The 14,347-nt window shown below is 43.5% G+C and overlaps 3 protein-coding genes across 5 annotated transcripts in view; 1 reads left to right on the top strand and 2 right to left on the bottom strand.

Moving 5' to 3' along the window:
* Positions 1-1,913, bottom strand: part of LOC139218084 (inositol 1,4,5-trisphosphate-gated calcium channel ITPR1) — a 64,435-nt gene extending 62,522 nt beyond the window's left edge. For all 3 annotated transcript variants that reach the window (XM_070849624.1, XM_070849633.1, XM_070849642.1), the window contains exons 1-2: positions 1,736-1,913; positions 720-833 (exon numbers count right to left, since the gene is read on the bottom strand). In XM_070849624.1, coding sequence (XP_070705725.1) covers positions 720-811 — 92 coding nt within the window. In that variant the 5' untranslated portion in view covers positions 812-833; positions 1,736-1,913. The remainder of the gene's footprint in view (positions 1-719; positions 834-1,735) is intronic.
* A 449-nt stretch (positions 1,914-2,362) lies between these two features.
* Positions 2,363-7,923, top strand: sumf1 (sulfatase modifying factor 1). Its single transcript, XM_070841277.1, has 9 exons — positions 2,363-2,682; positions 3,737-3,910; positions 4,047-4,121; positions 5,083-5,165; positions 5,434-5,556; positions 5,656-5,770; positions 6,386-6,499; positions 6,583-6,642; positions 7,359-7,923. The coding sequence occupies exons 1-9, from the start codon at positions 2,422-2,424 to the stop codon at positions 7,458-7,460; spliced, it is 1,107 nt and encodes a 368-aa protein (XP_070697378.1). The 5' UTR covers positions 2,363-2,421; the 3' UTR covers positions 7,461-7,923.
* A 1,195-nt stretch (positions 7,924-9,118) lies between these two features.
* Positions 9,119-11,266, bottom strand: LOC139211022 (leucine-rich repeat neuronal protein 1-like). Its single transcript, XM_070841265.1, has one exon. It carries the CDS (start codon positions 11,264-11,266, stop codon positions 9,119-9,121), a length of 2,148 nt encoding a protein of 715 aa, XP_070697366.1.
* Between the last annotated feature and the right edge of the window lie 3,081 nt (positions 11,267-14,347).

The raw sequence follows: 14,347 nt of genomic DNA, 5'->3' as shown, positions 1-14,347 counted from the left end.
TTTCATGAGCAGGGGGACACTGAGCTGATACTGACAGCATTACTGGTGCTAGATACAACATGCTGCACCTTTTAGTGTTTATTATGTGGTTTCTGCCAGCAAAACAGTAATGCACGCTTTCTCTTATTGCCCTGTTTTCATTCAGAACAGACGAGGAAAGGCTGCAACTGTGTGGGTGAATGAGTGGCTTGTAAAAACAGTTTTGGCATTAGTGTTGAATATTGTACACAGCACCACCTCATTGTTTTTTTTTCTCCTCTCTAACGCTGCCCTCCCCACCAACTCCTGCCACACAAACACACACACTTAATCATTAACTGTGCATTTAACGCCCCTATATTTCCTTCACTATCAGTGGCAGGGTCAGTCTAGGCCAAAGCACCGCTTCAAAGGCCTTGTTCTGTGAGATAAACTGCAAAATTACATCCACTGATCTCTCCTCAACTACCTAATCCAATTTAATTCCACTAAAGGTGGGAAGTGATGCCTGTGACACGTGCAAACAATCACTGGACACACACACACACACACAACCACAGAATCAAAAGGAAATGCTCTTTATGATGGCACCAAAACTTGTTTCTCACTAAATCAAACTTTCTAAACAGTCTGCACCACCTGTCTGACTTTCCTTCCATCCAAATACTGCTCAGCGTGCGCTGGAGAAACGTGTGAAGTGGGCCCACACGCATAATGCTCAGCCAGTGAGATGGACATACCCCAGGGTGCTGATGAAACCATTGGTGGATCCCTCCGCATACAGGGAGCAGATGTCCCCAAAGTGCAGGAAGCTGGACATCTTATCCGACATGTTTGACACAATCAGGGAACACCTACGAGAGAGGGAAAAGAATGAGTAAGCTTTACTATCATATTGTGTTCTCAACATCAAACTTAAGTGTAGAAAGAAAAAAGTGTAAACAGCATCCTCATCTTGAATTCTGGCATACTAATATCATACATGGTAATTCTTGAGAATTCATCTGTGATTTTCTTTTTGCATTTGCAGATATGATAGTGCCAATACACTCACTCCTCATTCATTGGAACAGCAGGGCTCCCAGTTAGGTGGCTGTGCAGCTTTACATGAGAGGGTTCCCTGGGAGGCCGAAACTACATTAACACCGCTGTCTGGCTGCAAGGATTTGCATAAAAGCCGCAGGGAAATTCTCTGCTCGGTGTTACTGTAACCTGTTGTGCGGTGGCGTAGGGCTGCACGGTTGATGACTGGGAGCAGGTTTGTGCACCTGCCTGCAACAGGTCATCGCCGCTGAGGGCCATCTCTGGCCACCTCACTCGGGTTATTTGCTTTTTTTTAAAAAAAGTACGATAAATAAAAAACAATAACAGTTATGTTAACAACCACCGGCGCTGACTTACTGAAGCAAGGCTCAAATAAACACATAAATGATGGACAAGATGTGCGCATCTTCCGTCCAGGCCTGCTCATCTGACCACTAAAACGCACACATGAAACTTGAGTAAGCGCGTCCAGGCTGTCAGCTCAGTCGACATCCGCAATCACGAAATTATTATCACCAGAAATCAGAAGCGCAGTCTTGCTTGCATTTGGTCACAACTGTGTGTAAAACGATCCCTGCTCACGATCCGCGAGCCTTTTTGTTAACCATTTAAGGAGTGCGAACTAAATCTTTCCTCTCCGAAGACACAGAGAGAGAGAGAGATAGGAAGAGAGGAGGATGGTGAGCTGTACAAGTTGTGCGCTCAACTTTACCTCGGTAGTGGGGAAACGCTCGGGGTGTTCAGCTTTCTCCAGACGGGCTAAGGCAACATGACTGCGGCTCTCCTCTCCGCCGGCCCCGGGGGTGAGATCCAGCCGTCAGCGACTGCAGTAATCCAGCCTTTTTGACAGCTCTATCACCTTTCCGCGCCTGTCGGTGCTCCGGGGCTGCGCTCACTGAGGCAGGCAGCACACTGGCTGGCTGGCTGGCTGGCTGAGCTGTGCTGCCTGGCTCACTGCCACTTCTTCTTCTTCTCCTTCTCAAGCGGCTGTAGTGTTGATAGCTGGGAAATGATGTCCATGTGGTCCCATCCCACCTCTGCGGAAATCCAAGCTGAGTTATCACTCCCAGCGCGCAGCCTCGAGTCAGGAGACGCAGAAAAGTCTCTTATCTGATGTAAACTCTCAAACAGCACCATATTTGTGGTATTGGTTTGAACAATCACTTGAGTGGTAGATTTTATTTTATTATCAAAACAACCCACGCCTGCTGTTTTTACAATCCCTAATAATAGTTTGCAACTTAAACTTATTTATTTAATAGAGATAAACAAAAACAAATCACTCCATGAAGGAAAGAGTTAACTTTTGTTACGTTGCAGCCAGCTGACTGACCACGTGACTTTGCGGAAGTGAAAGTTTCAACAACATGAGCGAATCTTAAGTCGTGTTCTGCTACAATGGTGAGCAGTTTCACCTTGTTTGTCGTCCTCGGCTGTGTGAACACAGTGTTGTGCGTCCAGGGTTCATGCGGGGCTCGGGAAGAACCCGCCGCCCCGCAGGCAGCAGCGGGCTGCGGCTGCGAGAGGCTGAAGAGAGCCGCTGCTGTGGAGCCCGTGGAGGACAGGACTGCATCTGCAGAGCCACCGTACAAATACTCAAGAGGCGCCAACGCGAGGCCGCCCGAGTCTCTGGTAGATGAGAGGAAGATGCAAAGTCAGGTAATATATAGTGGCTTTATTTGACAGTTCAGAGACACGAGACGTGGGCAGGGAGGAGAAAACATGCAACAAAGGGCTGATGCTTCTGATCAGTGGACCAGCAGGGAATTTTGAATTTTTTTAAAATAGGATGATCTGAAAAGTTGGCATTTTCGACACAATGCGTTCTCAATGCGTTCAATTTAAATTCAGGTTGCTGCAGGTTTTGTTTCCACTTGCCACCTGCTGCAGTGCCCTTAAACCAAGACACTGACACCCCCCCCCAGAAACAGCACAGTTTTGCACTGCAAATCAGTTGTACAGCTCTTCTCAATTTACGTGAATTGAATGGATGGATGAGCCTACATTTTCCATAACACCTTTACATGGTTTCAGATTGTTTCAAAGAAATACTGCATGTGTGGCACTGTAGGTGATTTTACTAGACTGGTATCTCAATTTGTTTTTGTTGTTATTTATAGGACACTCAGCTGGTTTTGAGAAAGCACAATGTGTTTTTATGACCCAGGGTGTCCTTCAACAAGCTCTACTAACTACATTGTTATTTGGGGCTTTGGTCAGTGTCGGTAAAGGCCATAGCCAGGGTTTGCCAGTCCTAGTGAGGCAGGCTGCCTGCGTCACAGGAGTTCCCGACATCCTGGAAAACCTCAGGCAATAATAGATGACTGACCCATGGTTGAAAATAACTTTTCAACCATGTTCACAAAAGCTGGTCTCTGCATTACCGCTGCTGCATTTTAAGAGCACAAATGTATATAAATAGCAACTTTCAACCTAATAATTATCTCCTTTCCTAAGTGGTGTTTTTTTGTTATTTGATTCATTTACATGTTATTTAAATGTGTTTGTATGTTTTTTTTATTGCTGTTTATATGATTTTATAACCGTCTTTGGTTTTGGAAGTGTTCTACAGCCTAGCGGTCCGTCTTTGCGCTCAGAGTGGATCAAGTTTTCAGCCTTTTTAAGCATGCATAATCCTTTTAATTCGGTAACTTAAGGGATTCACAGGATGGCTTGTCTGCTCATTAAACAAAAGCGTATTTCCTGCATGCAGATGGTGCTGATTTCTGGAGGGGAGTTCCTGATGGGAACAGACAGCCCGGCTATCCCTGCAGACGGTGAGGGCCCTCAGAGGCTGGTGCGTGTGGACTCCTTCTACATGGACATCCAGGAAGTCACTAACCAACACTTCCAGAGCTTCGTCGATGCCACGGGTTACATGACTGAGGTCTGGATAAATCACTGCACTCTAAAGATGAAAACATCAGCTGTATTTCTCAGTTTGTTGATAACTGAATCAATCAAACCAATCAAATCCCAGTATCACCTTTGCTCATAATGGTTTTTAAACCTCATGCTTTTAGGCGGAGAAATTTGGAGACTCATTTGTATTCGAGGGAATTTTGAGTGGGAGTGTCAAAAGCCAAATTACCCAAGCAGTAAGTATGATTATCCAACGGATGACTTACCTGTGTGTGTGTATATCAATTAATATAAATGACAAATGCTGGGGGAAGGAAATATATTAATAACACCCACTTTTTTCTACTGATAACTGTAAATGTTGCTACTAACAACATTTTCATTTTGGTGTCTCCCCATTGTCCTCCAGATTTGGTCATAATGTTAAATTTTCAGACGAATGTTACTAAATTACATTTAATTTCTGAAAATATAAGGGCTAGTTAAATTATATATTTTAAATACATAAAGCACCTCACACCCATAGTGAGAATAGTTGGCTGAGACAGATTCAGTTAATTGTTTCATTGCTTACAGCCAACTGTAAAATCTACCTAGAGTGGTAAACAGTATTCAGTTTTTCTTCAGGAAGGATACGACAAAATGGCACGAAAGCGAGGCAGTGTTTTCCAAAAACAATGTGAACAATGTGAAAGAAAATCTCCATCATGTGCGTCTGTCATTTGGTTCACGTGATATTATTTTGAAGTTCCTCCCACCATGATGTATTTTAACATCTTTAGAGTAATAAATTAAGTCTTTATCTGGAAAGCCTTCAAACCACCATATATTACTGCATATTTCTGGCTTTAGGTAGACATGAGGACATACGTTACTGTTATTTAAGAGTCTTGAGAATGTCCACAGATTGATTGTAAGAGGGCTCAGTGCAGCAGGTCCCCCATAGACGAAAGCCAGACAGCGGGGAATTTACTGCTTCATCTCAGCTGTCATGTGCAGCCTGATCATGTGGCTGAAAGGATGCTGACCACCCATTAGCACGACAGTACTGGAAACCATTAGTACCATTGCAACATTGTACGCTAATGACAATTCTAGATGAACCTTGAAGCAAGTATGTGAGAGAAAATTAAATGAGGAGCATGAAAGAAGTATGATATCAATCAGTGACCCTTGTTACCACCACTTTGTTATTAGGTTGCTGCTGCCCCCTGGTGGCTTCCAGTGAAAGGGGCCGACTGGAGGCACCCTGAAGGTCCAGACTCCAACATCACAGACAGGTAGAAAGATTTTTTTTTGTCTTAAAACAGTTATTGCAGGTCCATTTGTTTATTGAAGCAGACTTTCTGTAATTGTTCTTCTCTATTCTGGCCATGAATGCGCCACAGTCCTTTTTCACACAGTCCATTACGTTCTTAAGTTGAAATGAAGAAAATATGAGCCTTCAGCACTCTGAATGAGACAAATTAGCTGGGTTTTGGCAGACTCAAACTGATAAATCAAACACAAGCTCAGTAACTTACTTCAAACCTGTTTTTTTTTCTGCAGGCTGGATCATCCAGTTCTACACATGTCCTGGGCAGATGCTATCGCCTACTGCTCCTGGGCCAACAAGAGACTTCCTACAGAGGCAGAATGGGAGTACGCCTGCAGGGGCGGCCTTAAGGACAGGTTCGATACTTACTCAGTATGTGACTGTGAAATACTTGTGCATGTGCTGTGGTGTTCATACTGTAAGTCCCATGTCAAATGTACTGCCCCACCGTGTAGACTGTACCCCTGGGGAAACAAGCTGAACCCAAAAGGACGACACTACGCCAACATCTGGCAGGGGGATTTCCCCAACCATAACTCTGGAGAGGATGGATACATCAACACTTCACCGGTAAGACAGAGAAGGAAGATAGAGAGATGACACAAAACACATTGACACAAAACTGGAGTCGGATGTAGAATTTCCAGGAAATGAAAGGTGCTGGAGATGAGAGATCATTTCCGAAGTTAATAAAGTCACACCAGCAGCTCACAGCTTCTAGAGATCAAATGAATAACCATGAAATAATATTAATCCAATCTCCTGCTCTAAATGGGGAGCTTTAAAGCCTTGATTAATCATGAGTGTGTGCACTCAAACTCTTGAAAGGTATAATCTGCTGAGGGAAGGTGCATCTTTCAGATCCCACTAGCTTGAAGTGCAGGGGCGTGTATGCTCCACTGATTATAATAACACAAATGTAGCATGTCTTTTTAAATGTAATTTAAGCATCTTGGCATGTTGGGCAATAGAGAAAACAATGGAGGAAAAAAAGATGGGCCTACCTGTCATTCCAGATTAACACTAAGTGATCTGTATCTGTGAGTCAGTTCTTGGAAAGTCCCCTCAGTGTCACACATCCTCCAAGCATTCAGAAGAAACCATGTTTTCTGTTCATTCTTCCTGGTAAATTTTTTTAATCAGAAGCTCTATTAAATGTGCCAATTTCCTCCCTTTATTCTGCAGGTGATGTCCTTTCCTGCCAATGGTTTTGGTCTGTATGACATTGTGGGGAATGCGTGGGAATGGACCTCAGACTGGTGGACTGTGCATCACACCACAGATCAGCAGCACAACCCAGTAAGAGCAAACGACCTCTGAGCTTTTGGGTTCTTCAGGTTCATCTTTTGCTGTGATATCTGATCATTTTTATTCCCTTTCAGACAGGTCCTCCTTCAGGCACAGACAAAGTGAAAAAGGGAGGGTCATACATGTGCCACAAGGTAATGAAAACAATCACTTTAACACATTAGTGCTTATTACTGTGCGCTCTATAGATTTAATCAAAAGGTCATGTTCAACATCTTGGTTATCAAACATGAACTTCAATATAGGCAACAACAGCTCTGAAATCAGCATTTCTAAAGAGAGTACGGGAGCTCTTTACCACTCTCCACCTGAAGGATTACAAAGGTCAAATGCAGCCACTCTCCTATCCCCTCTTTCCTTCCTGGTATGTGAGACTTAAGCAGTTTCTGTCTGGCCACTTGTTCAGTGGCTCTTCTTATTATGGATTTAAGAAACTTGAAAATCTCATAATATTCGTGGAGAGGACTAGAGAATAGGGGCATATGGCACTTTTTCTGCAACGCCATTTGAGCCGCCCACATGTGACCATTCCAGTTTGCTCGCCACCAGCACTGGTTGCCATGGGAATGTGACTAATTGCATGCAAAGTAAATCCTTAGCACAGAGGTCTGTTTGTTTCATATGAATAAACCATGTGCGGGAGGAGAGGACAACAGTCAGACATGCTTGATGAATGAAGTGCAAACAGGCTCAGTACAGGACGAGCAAAAAAGTATCCTTTTCTCTAAAGCCATAAGAAATAAGACATAAAGTCAAATTGTCTCTATAGTTTGTGTTCTTTTAATATACGTTGATATACTTTATTCATTTGTGGACTGTAAATTCCCCTCTTTTCTTCCCCCTCCTCCAGTCTTATTGTTACAGATACCGATGTGCAGCCCGAAGCCAAAACACTCCAGACAGCTCAGCGTCTAATCTTGGTTTTCGCTGTGTCTCTTCAGAGCAACAGTGACCTGACCTGCTTGTCTGAAACACAGGGTCCCTTATTCCTGCTGCTCTCTAACCCCACTGTTTGGTTATAGGGTAAACCAATGAAACTAATTTAACAGCTGCTTTCTTATGTGCCATCTCATTAATGTGCATCTAAAGATGGTGTTTAAAAAAAGACAGAGAGCTTCACACAGTTTGGAGTTGAGAGTGGTACATTCCAGCAGATGTTCTCAGATATTTAAACAGTTTCTTACTTTATGTTTTTTCAGGCTTTTTTCACAAGACCTAAATAGGAAAGCAAAGATCAGTGAGGTTTGTGAATGTCAGAAAAACAAACAGTTGTATCAGCTGCTTTTGTCAGCAAAGAGCTGTCTGAGATACAGACTAAAAGTCTATGTGAACCACACAGTCAGTGTGTAATGACACAGTGGAACTGCTGTAAAAATAGTACTGTAATATAATTTTTTACAAAATACTGATAAATCTGTGACAAACAATCCCATTTGACTCTCTTTGTCTTTATGTGTGTGTTCTTTTTTGTCATTCAAGATTTTAGTATTCCATTGTGTGTGATTTCCATAGCCTGAAAAGGACTTACTTTGTTAAATAGTCATGATAAAACACATATTTTTTTGTCTTAATGTGAGAAAAAATGGTTTGACACTGAATTTAAATAGGAGACTTTAGGTTTAGTTATTTGATGCAAAACCTCAAGGTTATACTTATATATGAACTCTGTCTTTAATTATTACTGACCTCTATTACAACCATATTTAAGATGTTTGAAATGTAGTTGTAGCATAAAGCATCCACCAGAGGGAAGCACCTGCTCAAATATCTATTTATCTATCTATCTATCTATCTATCTAAACAGAGAAGACTACAACAGCAATTGAAAAAAGACCAAATATCTGCAAAAGAACCAAAATTATTTATTTTAACTTCTTCAGTATACATATTGCATGTGAAAATAATAAACTAAGCAATTAGCGAAAAAGTCAAGCAAAATAAGTGAGTAAATGAGGAAAGGGTCGATAGGTTCCTAGTGTACCTTAATTTAAAAAAAAAAATAATGAAAATGTTTTAAGCATTTGTATTTCTAGCATTAACATCACATTTATCAGCAAACTAAAATTCTATTCTCTCAGTTTAAATCAGAAAGTTCAAAGGTATAGTTGATACAACATTACTGCACAATTGCTAACATTCAGTAGACAGTTTAACAAGTCTAAACCCCGCTGTCAGCTTTTAATTGAAGTTCTGACAAACTCCATTATCTATCAGTGCACAACAGATTGCCTGTTTTACAAAACAGAGAAAGAAACACTGATTTGCACTAATGCTGCAAGAAGCCTGTCGGCTCCAGCTGCTGTATTATTAACCCAAAAGAAAGTGAGTCGAAAATGCACCACAGAAACAAGAGCATAGCAACTAAGACAACCTGGAGGCTAAATACAGCTGCCATCTCGGAGAGTCCAAAACAATTAAGAGATAGAGAGAATCAAACAAAGGCGATACGCTATACTAATAAAAATCCTGTCCTTGTTCACTCTGCCTCATATTAGCAAAGCTGAGAATACAAAAAAAACATTTGCAACTTTATTTGACTTTTGCACCAAAATGGCAAAAGTGTGTCTTTTTGTGCTGCTGCAGAGGCAGCCAGGCCTCCTTACCAAATCCTCACCACATGTAATAACTACGTGTGGTGTCAACAGGAGAAGGTTTTCCCTCTGTGCTGCCATCTTTGTCCTTCTCACCGTCAGCCTCCCACAGGTTGATGAGTGGAGGGTAAAGCTCGTTCAGGGGGATGGAGGAAGTCTTCAGCATGTATTTCTTCAGGGAGTGGTGGTAGTTTTTTCTTTTCCATCTGCGGGCCATGTAGACAGCCACAGTAGCCAGACTGAGGAAGGCCAGCATGGTCGCCATGACAGCCAGCACAGCCGCACTTGGGTGCTGGTCTGACAGGTCAAGGGCAAAGGTAGTGCTTCGTGTTGTCACATTAACACAAGACTTGTGTGTCTGCAGGTGGACGTTGGAGACCGTGAGGCATACCTCGTACTCGGTGGCCGGTTGAAGGTGTGTGAGGTTGTACTCGTGAACATCTACAGGAACACGAGCTGTGTAGGTGATGTGTGGGTTGTCAATCTTCATGGTGGCTGAGGCCCACTTTAGGTTAGAGGACATAACGTTAGAATTGACTTTCCAGGAGACAAGGATGGAGTGGGACTCAGTCTGCTTGACATAGATTTTCATCACCTGGGCGCTGTCGAGCAGGGTGCCATTCACACGGATGGTGGCAACCCGTGTGTCCGCTCCCTCTGTGTTCTGGGCCACGCACGTGTAATGACCAGAATCCTCCACTTGAACATGCGACAGCCGTAGGGTCCCCTCACTGCTCAGGTGGTACCGCTCTGACACAGTGTCTACTGTGATTTTCGTCCCAAGAGAAGTCACCCAGTAGATCTCAGGCTCTGGCTCAGCCATGGCCCTGCAGTCCAGACTGACACTCATGCCCAGCTCGAGGTTCAAGTGGCTAGGGAAGGTGTTGTGGGATATTAGGGGGAGGCATTGCTCTGGGGACTCCAGCAGCCTTAGCTCTCGAACCCGCTGGCCTCTGATTTCTGGTGGGGAGGTGCACACCATGGCCAGGGGCTCCATGAAGCGCACCGTGGTCCTGTTGGAACTCATCCACTGAATGACACAGTCGCAGCGCAATGGGTTGCTATGGAGACTGATCTCCCGCAGATTAGGCAACACCTCCACAGTGTGCTGGTAAAGGGCAGTGAGGGCGTTGTTGTTGAGCATTAGGCTCTCTAAGGAGGGCATGTCTCTAAATGCCAACCTATGCACATACGACAGCTTGGGATTGTTGGTGGCCTCTAGCTTTGTCAGTTCTGGTAGGTTGTCCAGAGCATAGCGGTCAATTGACACCAACTCCATCATGTTGTTGATACCCAGCTCCTTCAGACGTAACATGTTCCTGAAATCTCCTTCCTGGAGTTTGTGAACTGGATTTTTGTTTAAATCCAAGAATTTCAGATTGGGAACTTTCTGAAGGGCCAATTGAGGGATTCTGACCAGTTTGTTGTCATAGAAAGAAATGCTTTCAAGGCTATCCAAACCCACGAATGCATTTGCTGGAACATCGGTGAGGTCCATGCCGGCCAGAACCAAACTCCTCAGGCTTCCCAGAGGCTTAAAGTTCATGTCTAGGAGGCCAACAACTGGGTTCTCCCCGATCATGAGGATCTCAAGGTTAGGTGTTTCTTCAAACCAGCGGCTGTCTATGACATGGAGTCTGTTGGAGTTAAGATGAAGTCGCAGCAGGCTGTGCAGGCCTGCAAATGCCCGAGGGGAGATGGAGCTTATCTGGTTGTGGTTGATGTAGAGCTCCTGGAGATTGGACAGGTTCCCCAGGCAGTGGTCTGGCAGCTGGCTGATCTGGTTCTCCTCTAGATGCAGGGTGGTCAGGTGGTTCATGCTTGTGAGGCCCACAGCTTCCACAGTGCTGAAGTTGTTCTGGGACAGGTCTAACTCTGTCAAGTTGAACAGCACATCCAGTTCTCCACTGGTGTGAGAGATGGCGTTACTTTGGAGCAGTAACACCTGAGTGTCTGCGGACAGGTTGGTAGGGATGTGCGTGAGCCTCAAGTCATTGCAGTCCACTGTGGTTGCCTCCTTGTAGGTCGACTGGGGAGTGAACCAAGGCCGGATCTCGCATACACACAAATGAGGGCATTCTTTGCCATATGTGGGTGACAGAAAGGAAAAAAGCAACCCCATGCTAAGCCAGAATAGAGGAGGCCAAGGCTGTGAGCTGAGCGCCATGTTGTCTGTTCTCTCTGCTCACACAAAGCTTAGATGAGAGACAGCGTTATGGAGAAAGACTTGAAGGCAAGGTTCATGAGCATTAGTCTCTTTTTCTGCTAGCTAGGTGCTGTAGGCAATTTCCACAGTGGTGATTTTATCCTGGAGAAACTTATTTGCAGAAGATCTTGTGGTCCAAACTTGACCTCTGCTGATCTGTTCCTCACCTTGTGGTTTAAGCCTGAAAAAAGACAGAAAGCAAATAATATGTTAAAGCCAGCAGATTTTTTTGATTATCAGTTTGCAAAATGGTTGTGGATTATATAACACAGCAAGGGAATGAAACTTAAAAACAGCTAAATGGAGAATGTGAGAAAGTAAAGGAGTCATATTTGGTTTCTTTGTAGAAGGTAGCAAATGAGGCAAGTGGCAGTTTTCCATCATGCCACCACACGAATATTTAGGGGACTAAGTTGACATGTCTAACAGGGCAGAATGAATCTGTCAAATTTGTCTTGTTGCACCACTATCGTGTAGACATTCATTCCCACCTTTTAATGAGCTGCTACACAGCCAGACACAGCTGAAAAATTGAGAAAAAGTTACTTCTGGATCTTGAAATAAAATTGAGTGAGACCATGTTGGCCAAAAAATATGAAGTGAAAATAATAAGTACTACTTCTTTACATGCTAAGATAGTAAACCATTACAGCAGAAGCATCTCAAGTCTTTGGGCACCATATCTGTAATTTGGCTATTCCAGAGATGTACGTTTGCCTTAGCATACACATTAGCTGGTAGACTGAATTTTGGTAAACTGTATTTGTCAGCATCTTAGATGATACATTTGATATTAGCTCTGCTTCCCTGATGTGTTGCGTATCTGTCTCCTCAGAGATTAACAACATGCTTCTCTCTGTGCTGGGTAGATTATCTGCATACCAGCTTGGTATCAGTGATCCTCTTGAACAAGTATGTGGGGTGCCCACAGCCGGCAGCTCTGGCTGTGAGCCCATTACACAACAGGCTTAATAAACAGGGAGTGTGTGCTCTTCACTGTTAATCACACTCTTATGATACAGGCCCATGGGAAACAGTCATACACATGTGAAGTGAATTTAGCATTTTTTAAGAGGCACAGCTGTGGCTGTGCTGTGTGTATACCGTGGTCAAACTAAGACAAGCAGGGAGAGATTGGAATGGACTGACAGGCTGAGCCCCCAAAGGAATTGTAAAATATTTTACGGTTTTGCTTTCCCAGAGACGTCTGTAGGGATGTAGGTACAGACTCGATTTTCACAAGCAGATATGACATCATGAGCAACGAGGATTAAGAATCAGTCATCATACTTGTTAAACAAATCCTAAAATGTATTCATGTATATTAAACTCCTGTGTGCAGGCAATACTATGTATACTATGTTTGCATTTGTGTGTGTGTGCGTGTGTGTGTAATGAGGGAGTTGTCAAAAGTGGCAATTTACTAAAAAGGAAAAAGGAATAATCAGGTTCTATAAACGTTAACATTAGCAAGGGAGAGGAAAGAAAGAGAGGCTCTTTGCTTTCTCTCACTCACTAAAACCAAACACCACAGTGTCAGCCTCTAGTCTGACTCACACTCATAGATATTCACATTTATCCTCATAAATAAGCTGAAGTTGAGCATCCAGTGTGTGTGTGTGTGTGTGTGTGTCTGTGTGTGTCTGCAATAGTTGTGTATTTTGTTTTACATCAAAACTGACAAGCTCCTCCAATATTAACATAAAACAGATACAGATTGTTTTCGCTCTCCTTTCATGTGCTGTCTGTTCACGCCTGCAATGTGTTGACACCCTCTCACAGTTTTTTCTCCACATTTGCATGAACAATAGCATAAAAGCAGCTCAACAAATACAAAACAGAACACTATGCTAATGCAGGAAAACAACACCATGAGATTGTTTCTAGAAATTTAAACATGCCAGAGCGGCACTGCACATTAAAAGGCGGCTTTTCTCAAACTCGCCAAAGGGAGGGAAATTAAATACAGCGAGTATGCAGCAGAAAGTTTTAACATCACAGCTCATCCATGTTTGTTTCTCTCTGAGTAAGAACGCAGTTGGTGCTCGGCATCAGGTGGCTTGTCTCTGCAGTGACCCGGTCACACTCAAATTGATCTAACTGATTCCCTTAGTGTGACTGAAGTGTGGCAGCAGGGACCTGCACCTTCTCTTGGCTCTATTCACGATCCTAACCGTGAATAACTGCTGAACATGTGGCACCTCCTTCTGCATCTGATTATCCATTATTCAGTTTCTGAAATAATCTGTTCAATTGTCTTCCCAATTAAGCTACTTGGCTGTCGATATACTCTGCGTCGATATATATATATATATATATATGTAGCTGTAGTTGGTAATGCATTTGTCTGTCCTCTCTCTTCTATGTGTTGCAGAGCTTGGGTATTAAATTGGAGGAGACAGGCAGAGTAATCGTTGCTTTCATGCTGAGGCCATAAAACTCAGACACCTGGCACCAGGTTTCTGGCAGACTGGCAGCACTATGGGGGTCTGCATCCGTTCCCACCTGTCTCTCAATGTGTGTACGCGTTGACCTTACTGACCCAAGGAAGCTCTGCTGAGCACATATGCTCTTTTTCACTGATTACTTGCTTCATAATCACTGCAGTACACAAATTTATACTTACAAGCTGCCCAGTATACTGACAGATACCAATTGCTGGCCGCAGACCAGCTCCACTGATGGTTGCAGTTCAGCATTGTGCTTAAGGAGGTTTTATGGTAAAGCCAAAAGCTAGGCAGCTTCCCACCTGTGAACAACACCAAGCTTTCCTGGCCTCTGCTAGCCCAGGGGTTCACACAAGCCTCTGCCCTGCCACTCAGCTACAGACAGTGTGTGTAGGATATAGTTCTCTACAGCCAAGTGTAGCAAATGGCTTTCATATAAATGACATTAGTCTTGACAAGTGTTCTGACCTTTAAAGCACATCAGCCATCCATCCATTTTCTGCACAACATCTACCATATAACCGAATCAACACACACATATAAATTGATTGTCCCAAGTCATTCACAACTCCCCTTCACCTTTCACTTTTTTACA

The sequence above is a fragment of the Pempheris klunzingeri genome, chromosome 2 (genome assembly GCF_042242105.1).
Source record: "Pempheris klunzingeri isolate RE-2024b chromosome 2, fPemKlu1.hap1, whole genome shotgun sequence".
NCBI classification, from domain to species: Eukaryota; Metazoa; Chordata; class Actinopteri; order Acropomatiformes; family Pempheridae; genus Pempheris; species Pempheris klunzingeri.
The sequence above is the reverse complement of the archived record's forward strand: the minus strand, read 5'-3'. Positions and strand labels throughout refer to the sequence as shown.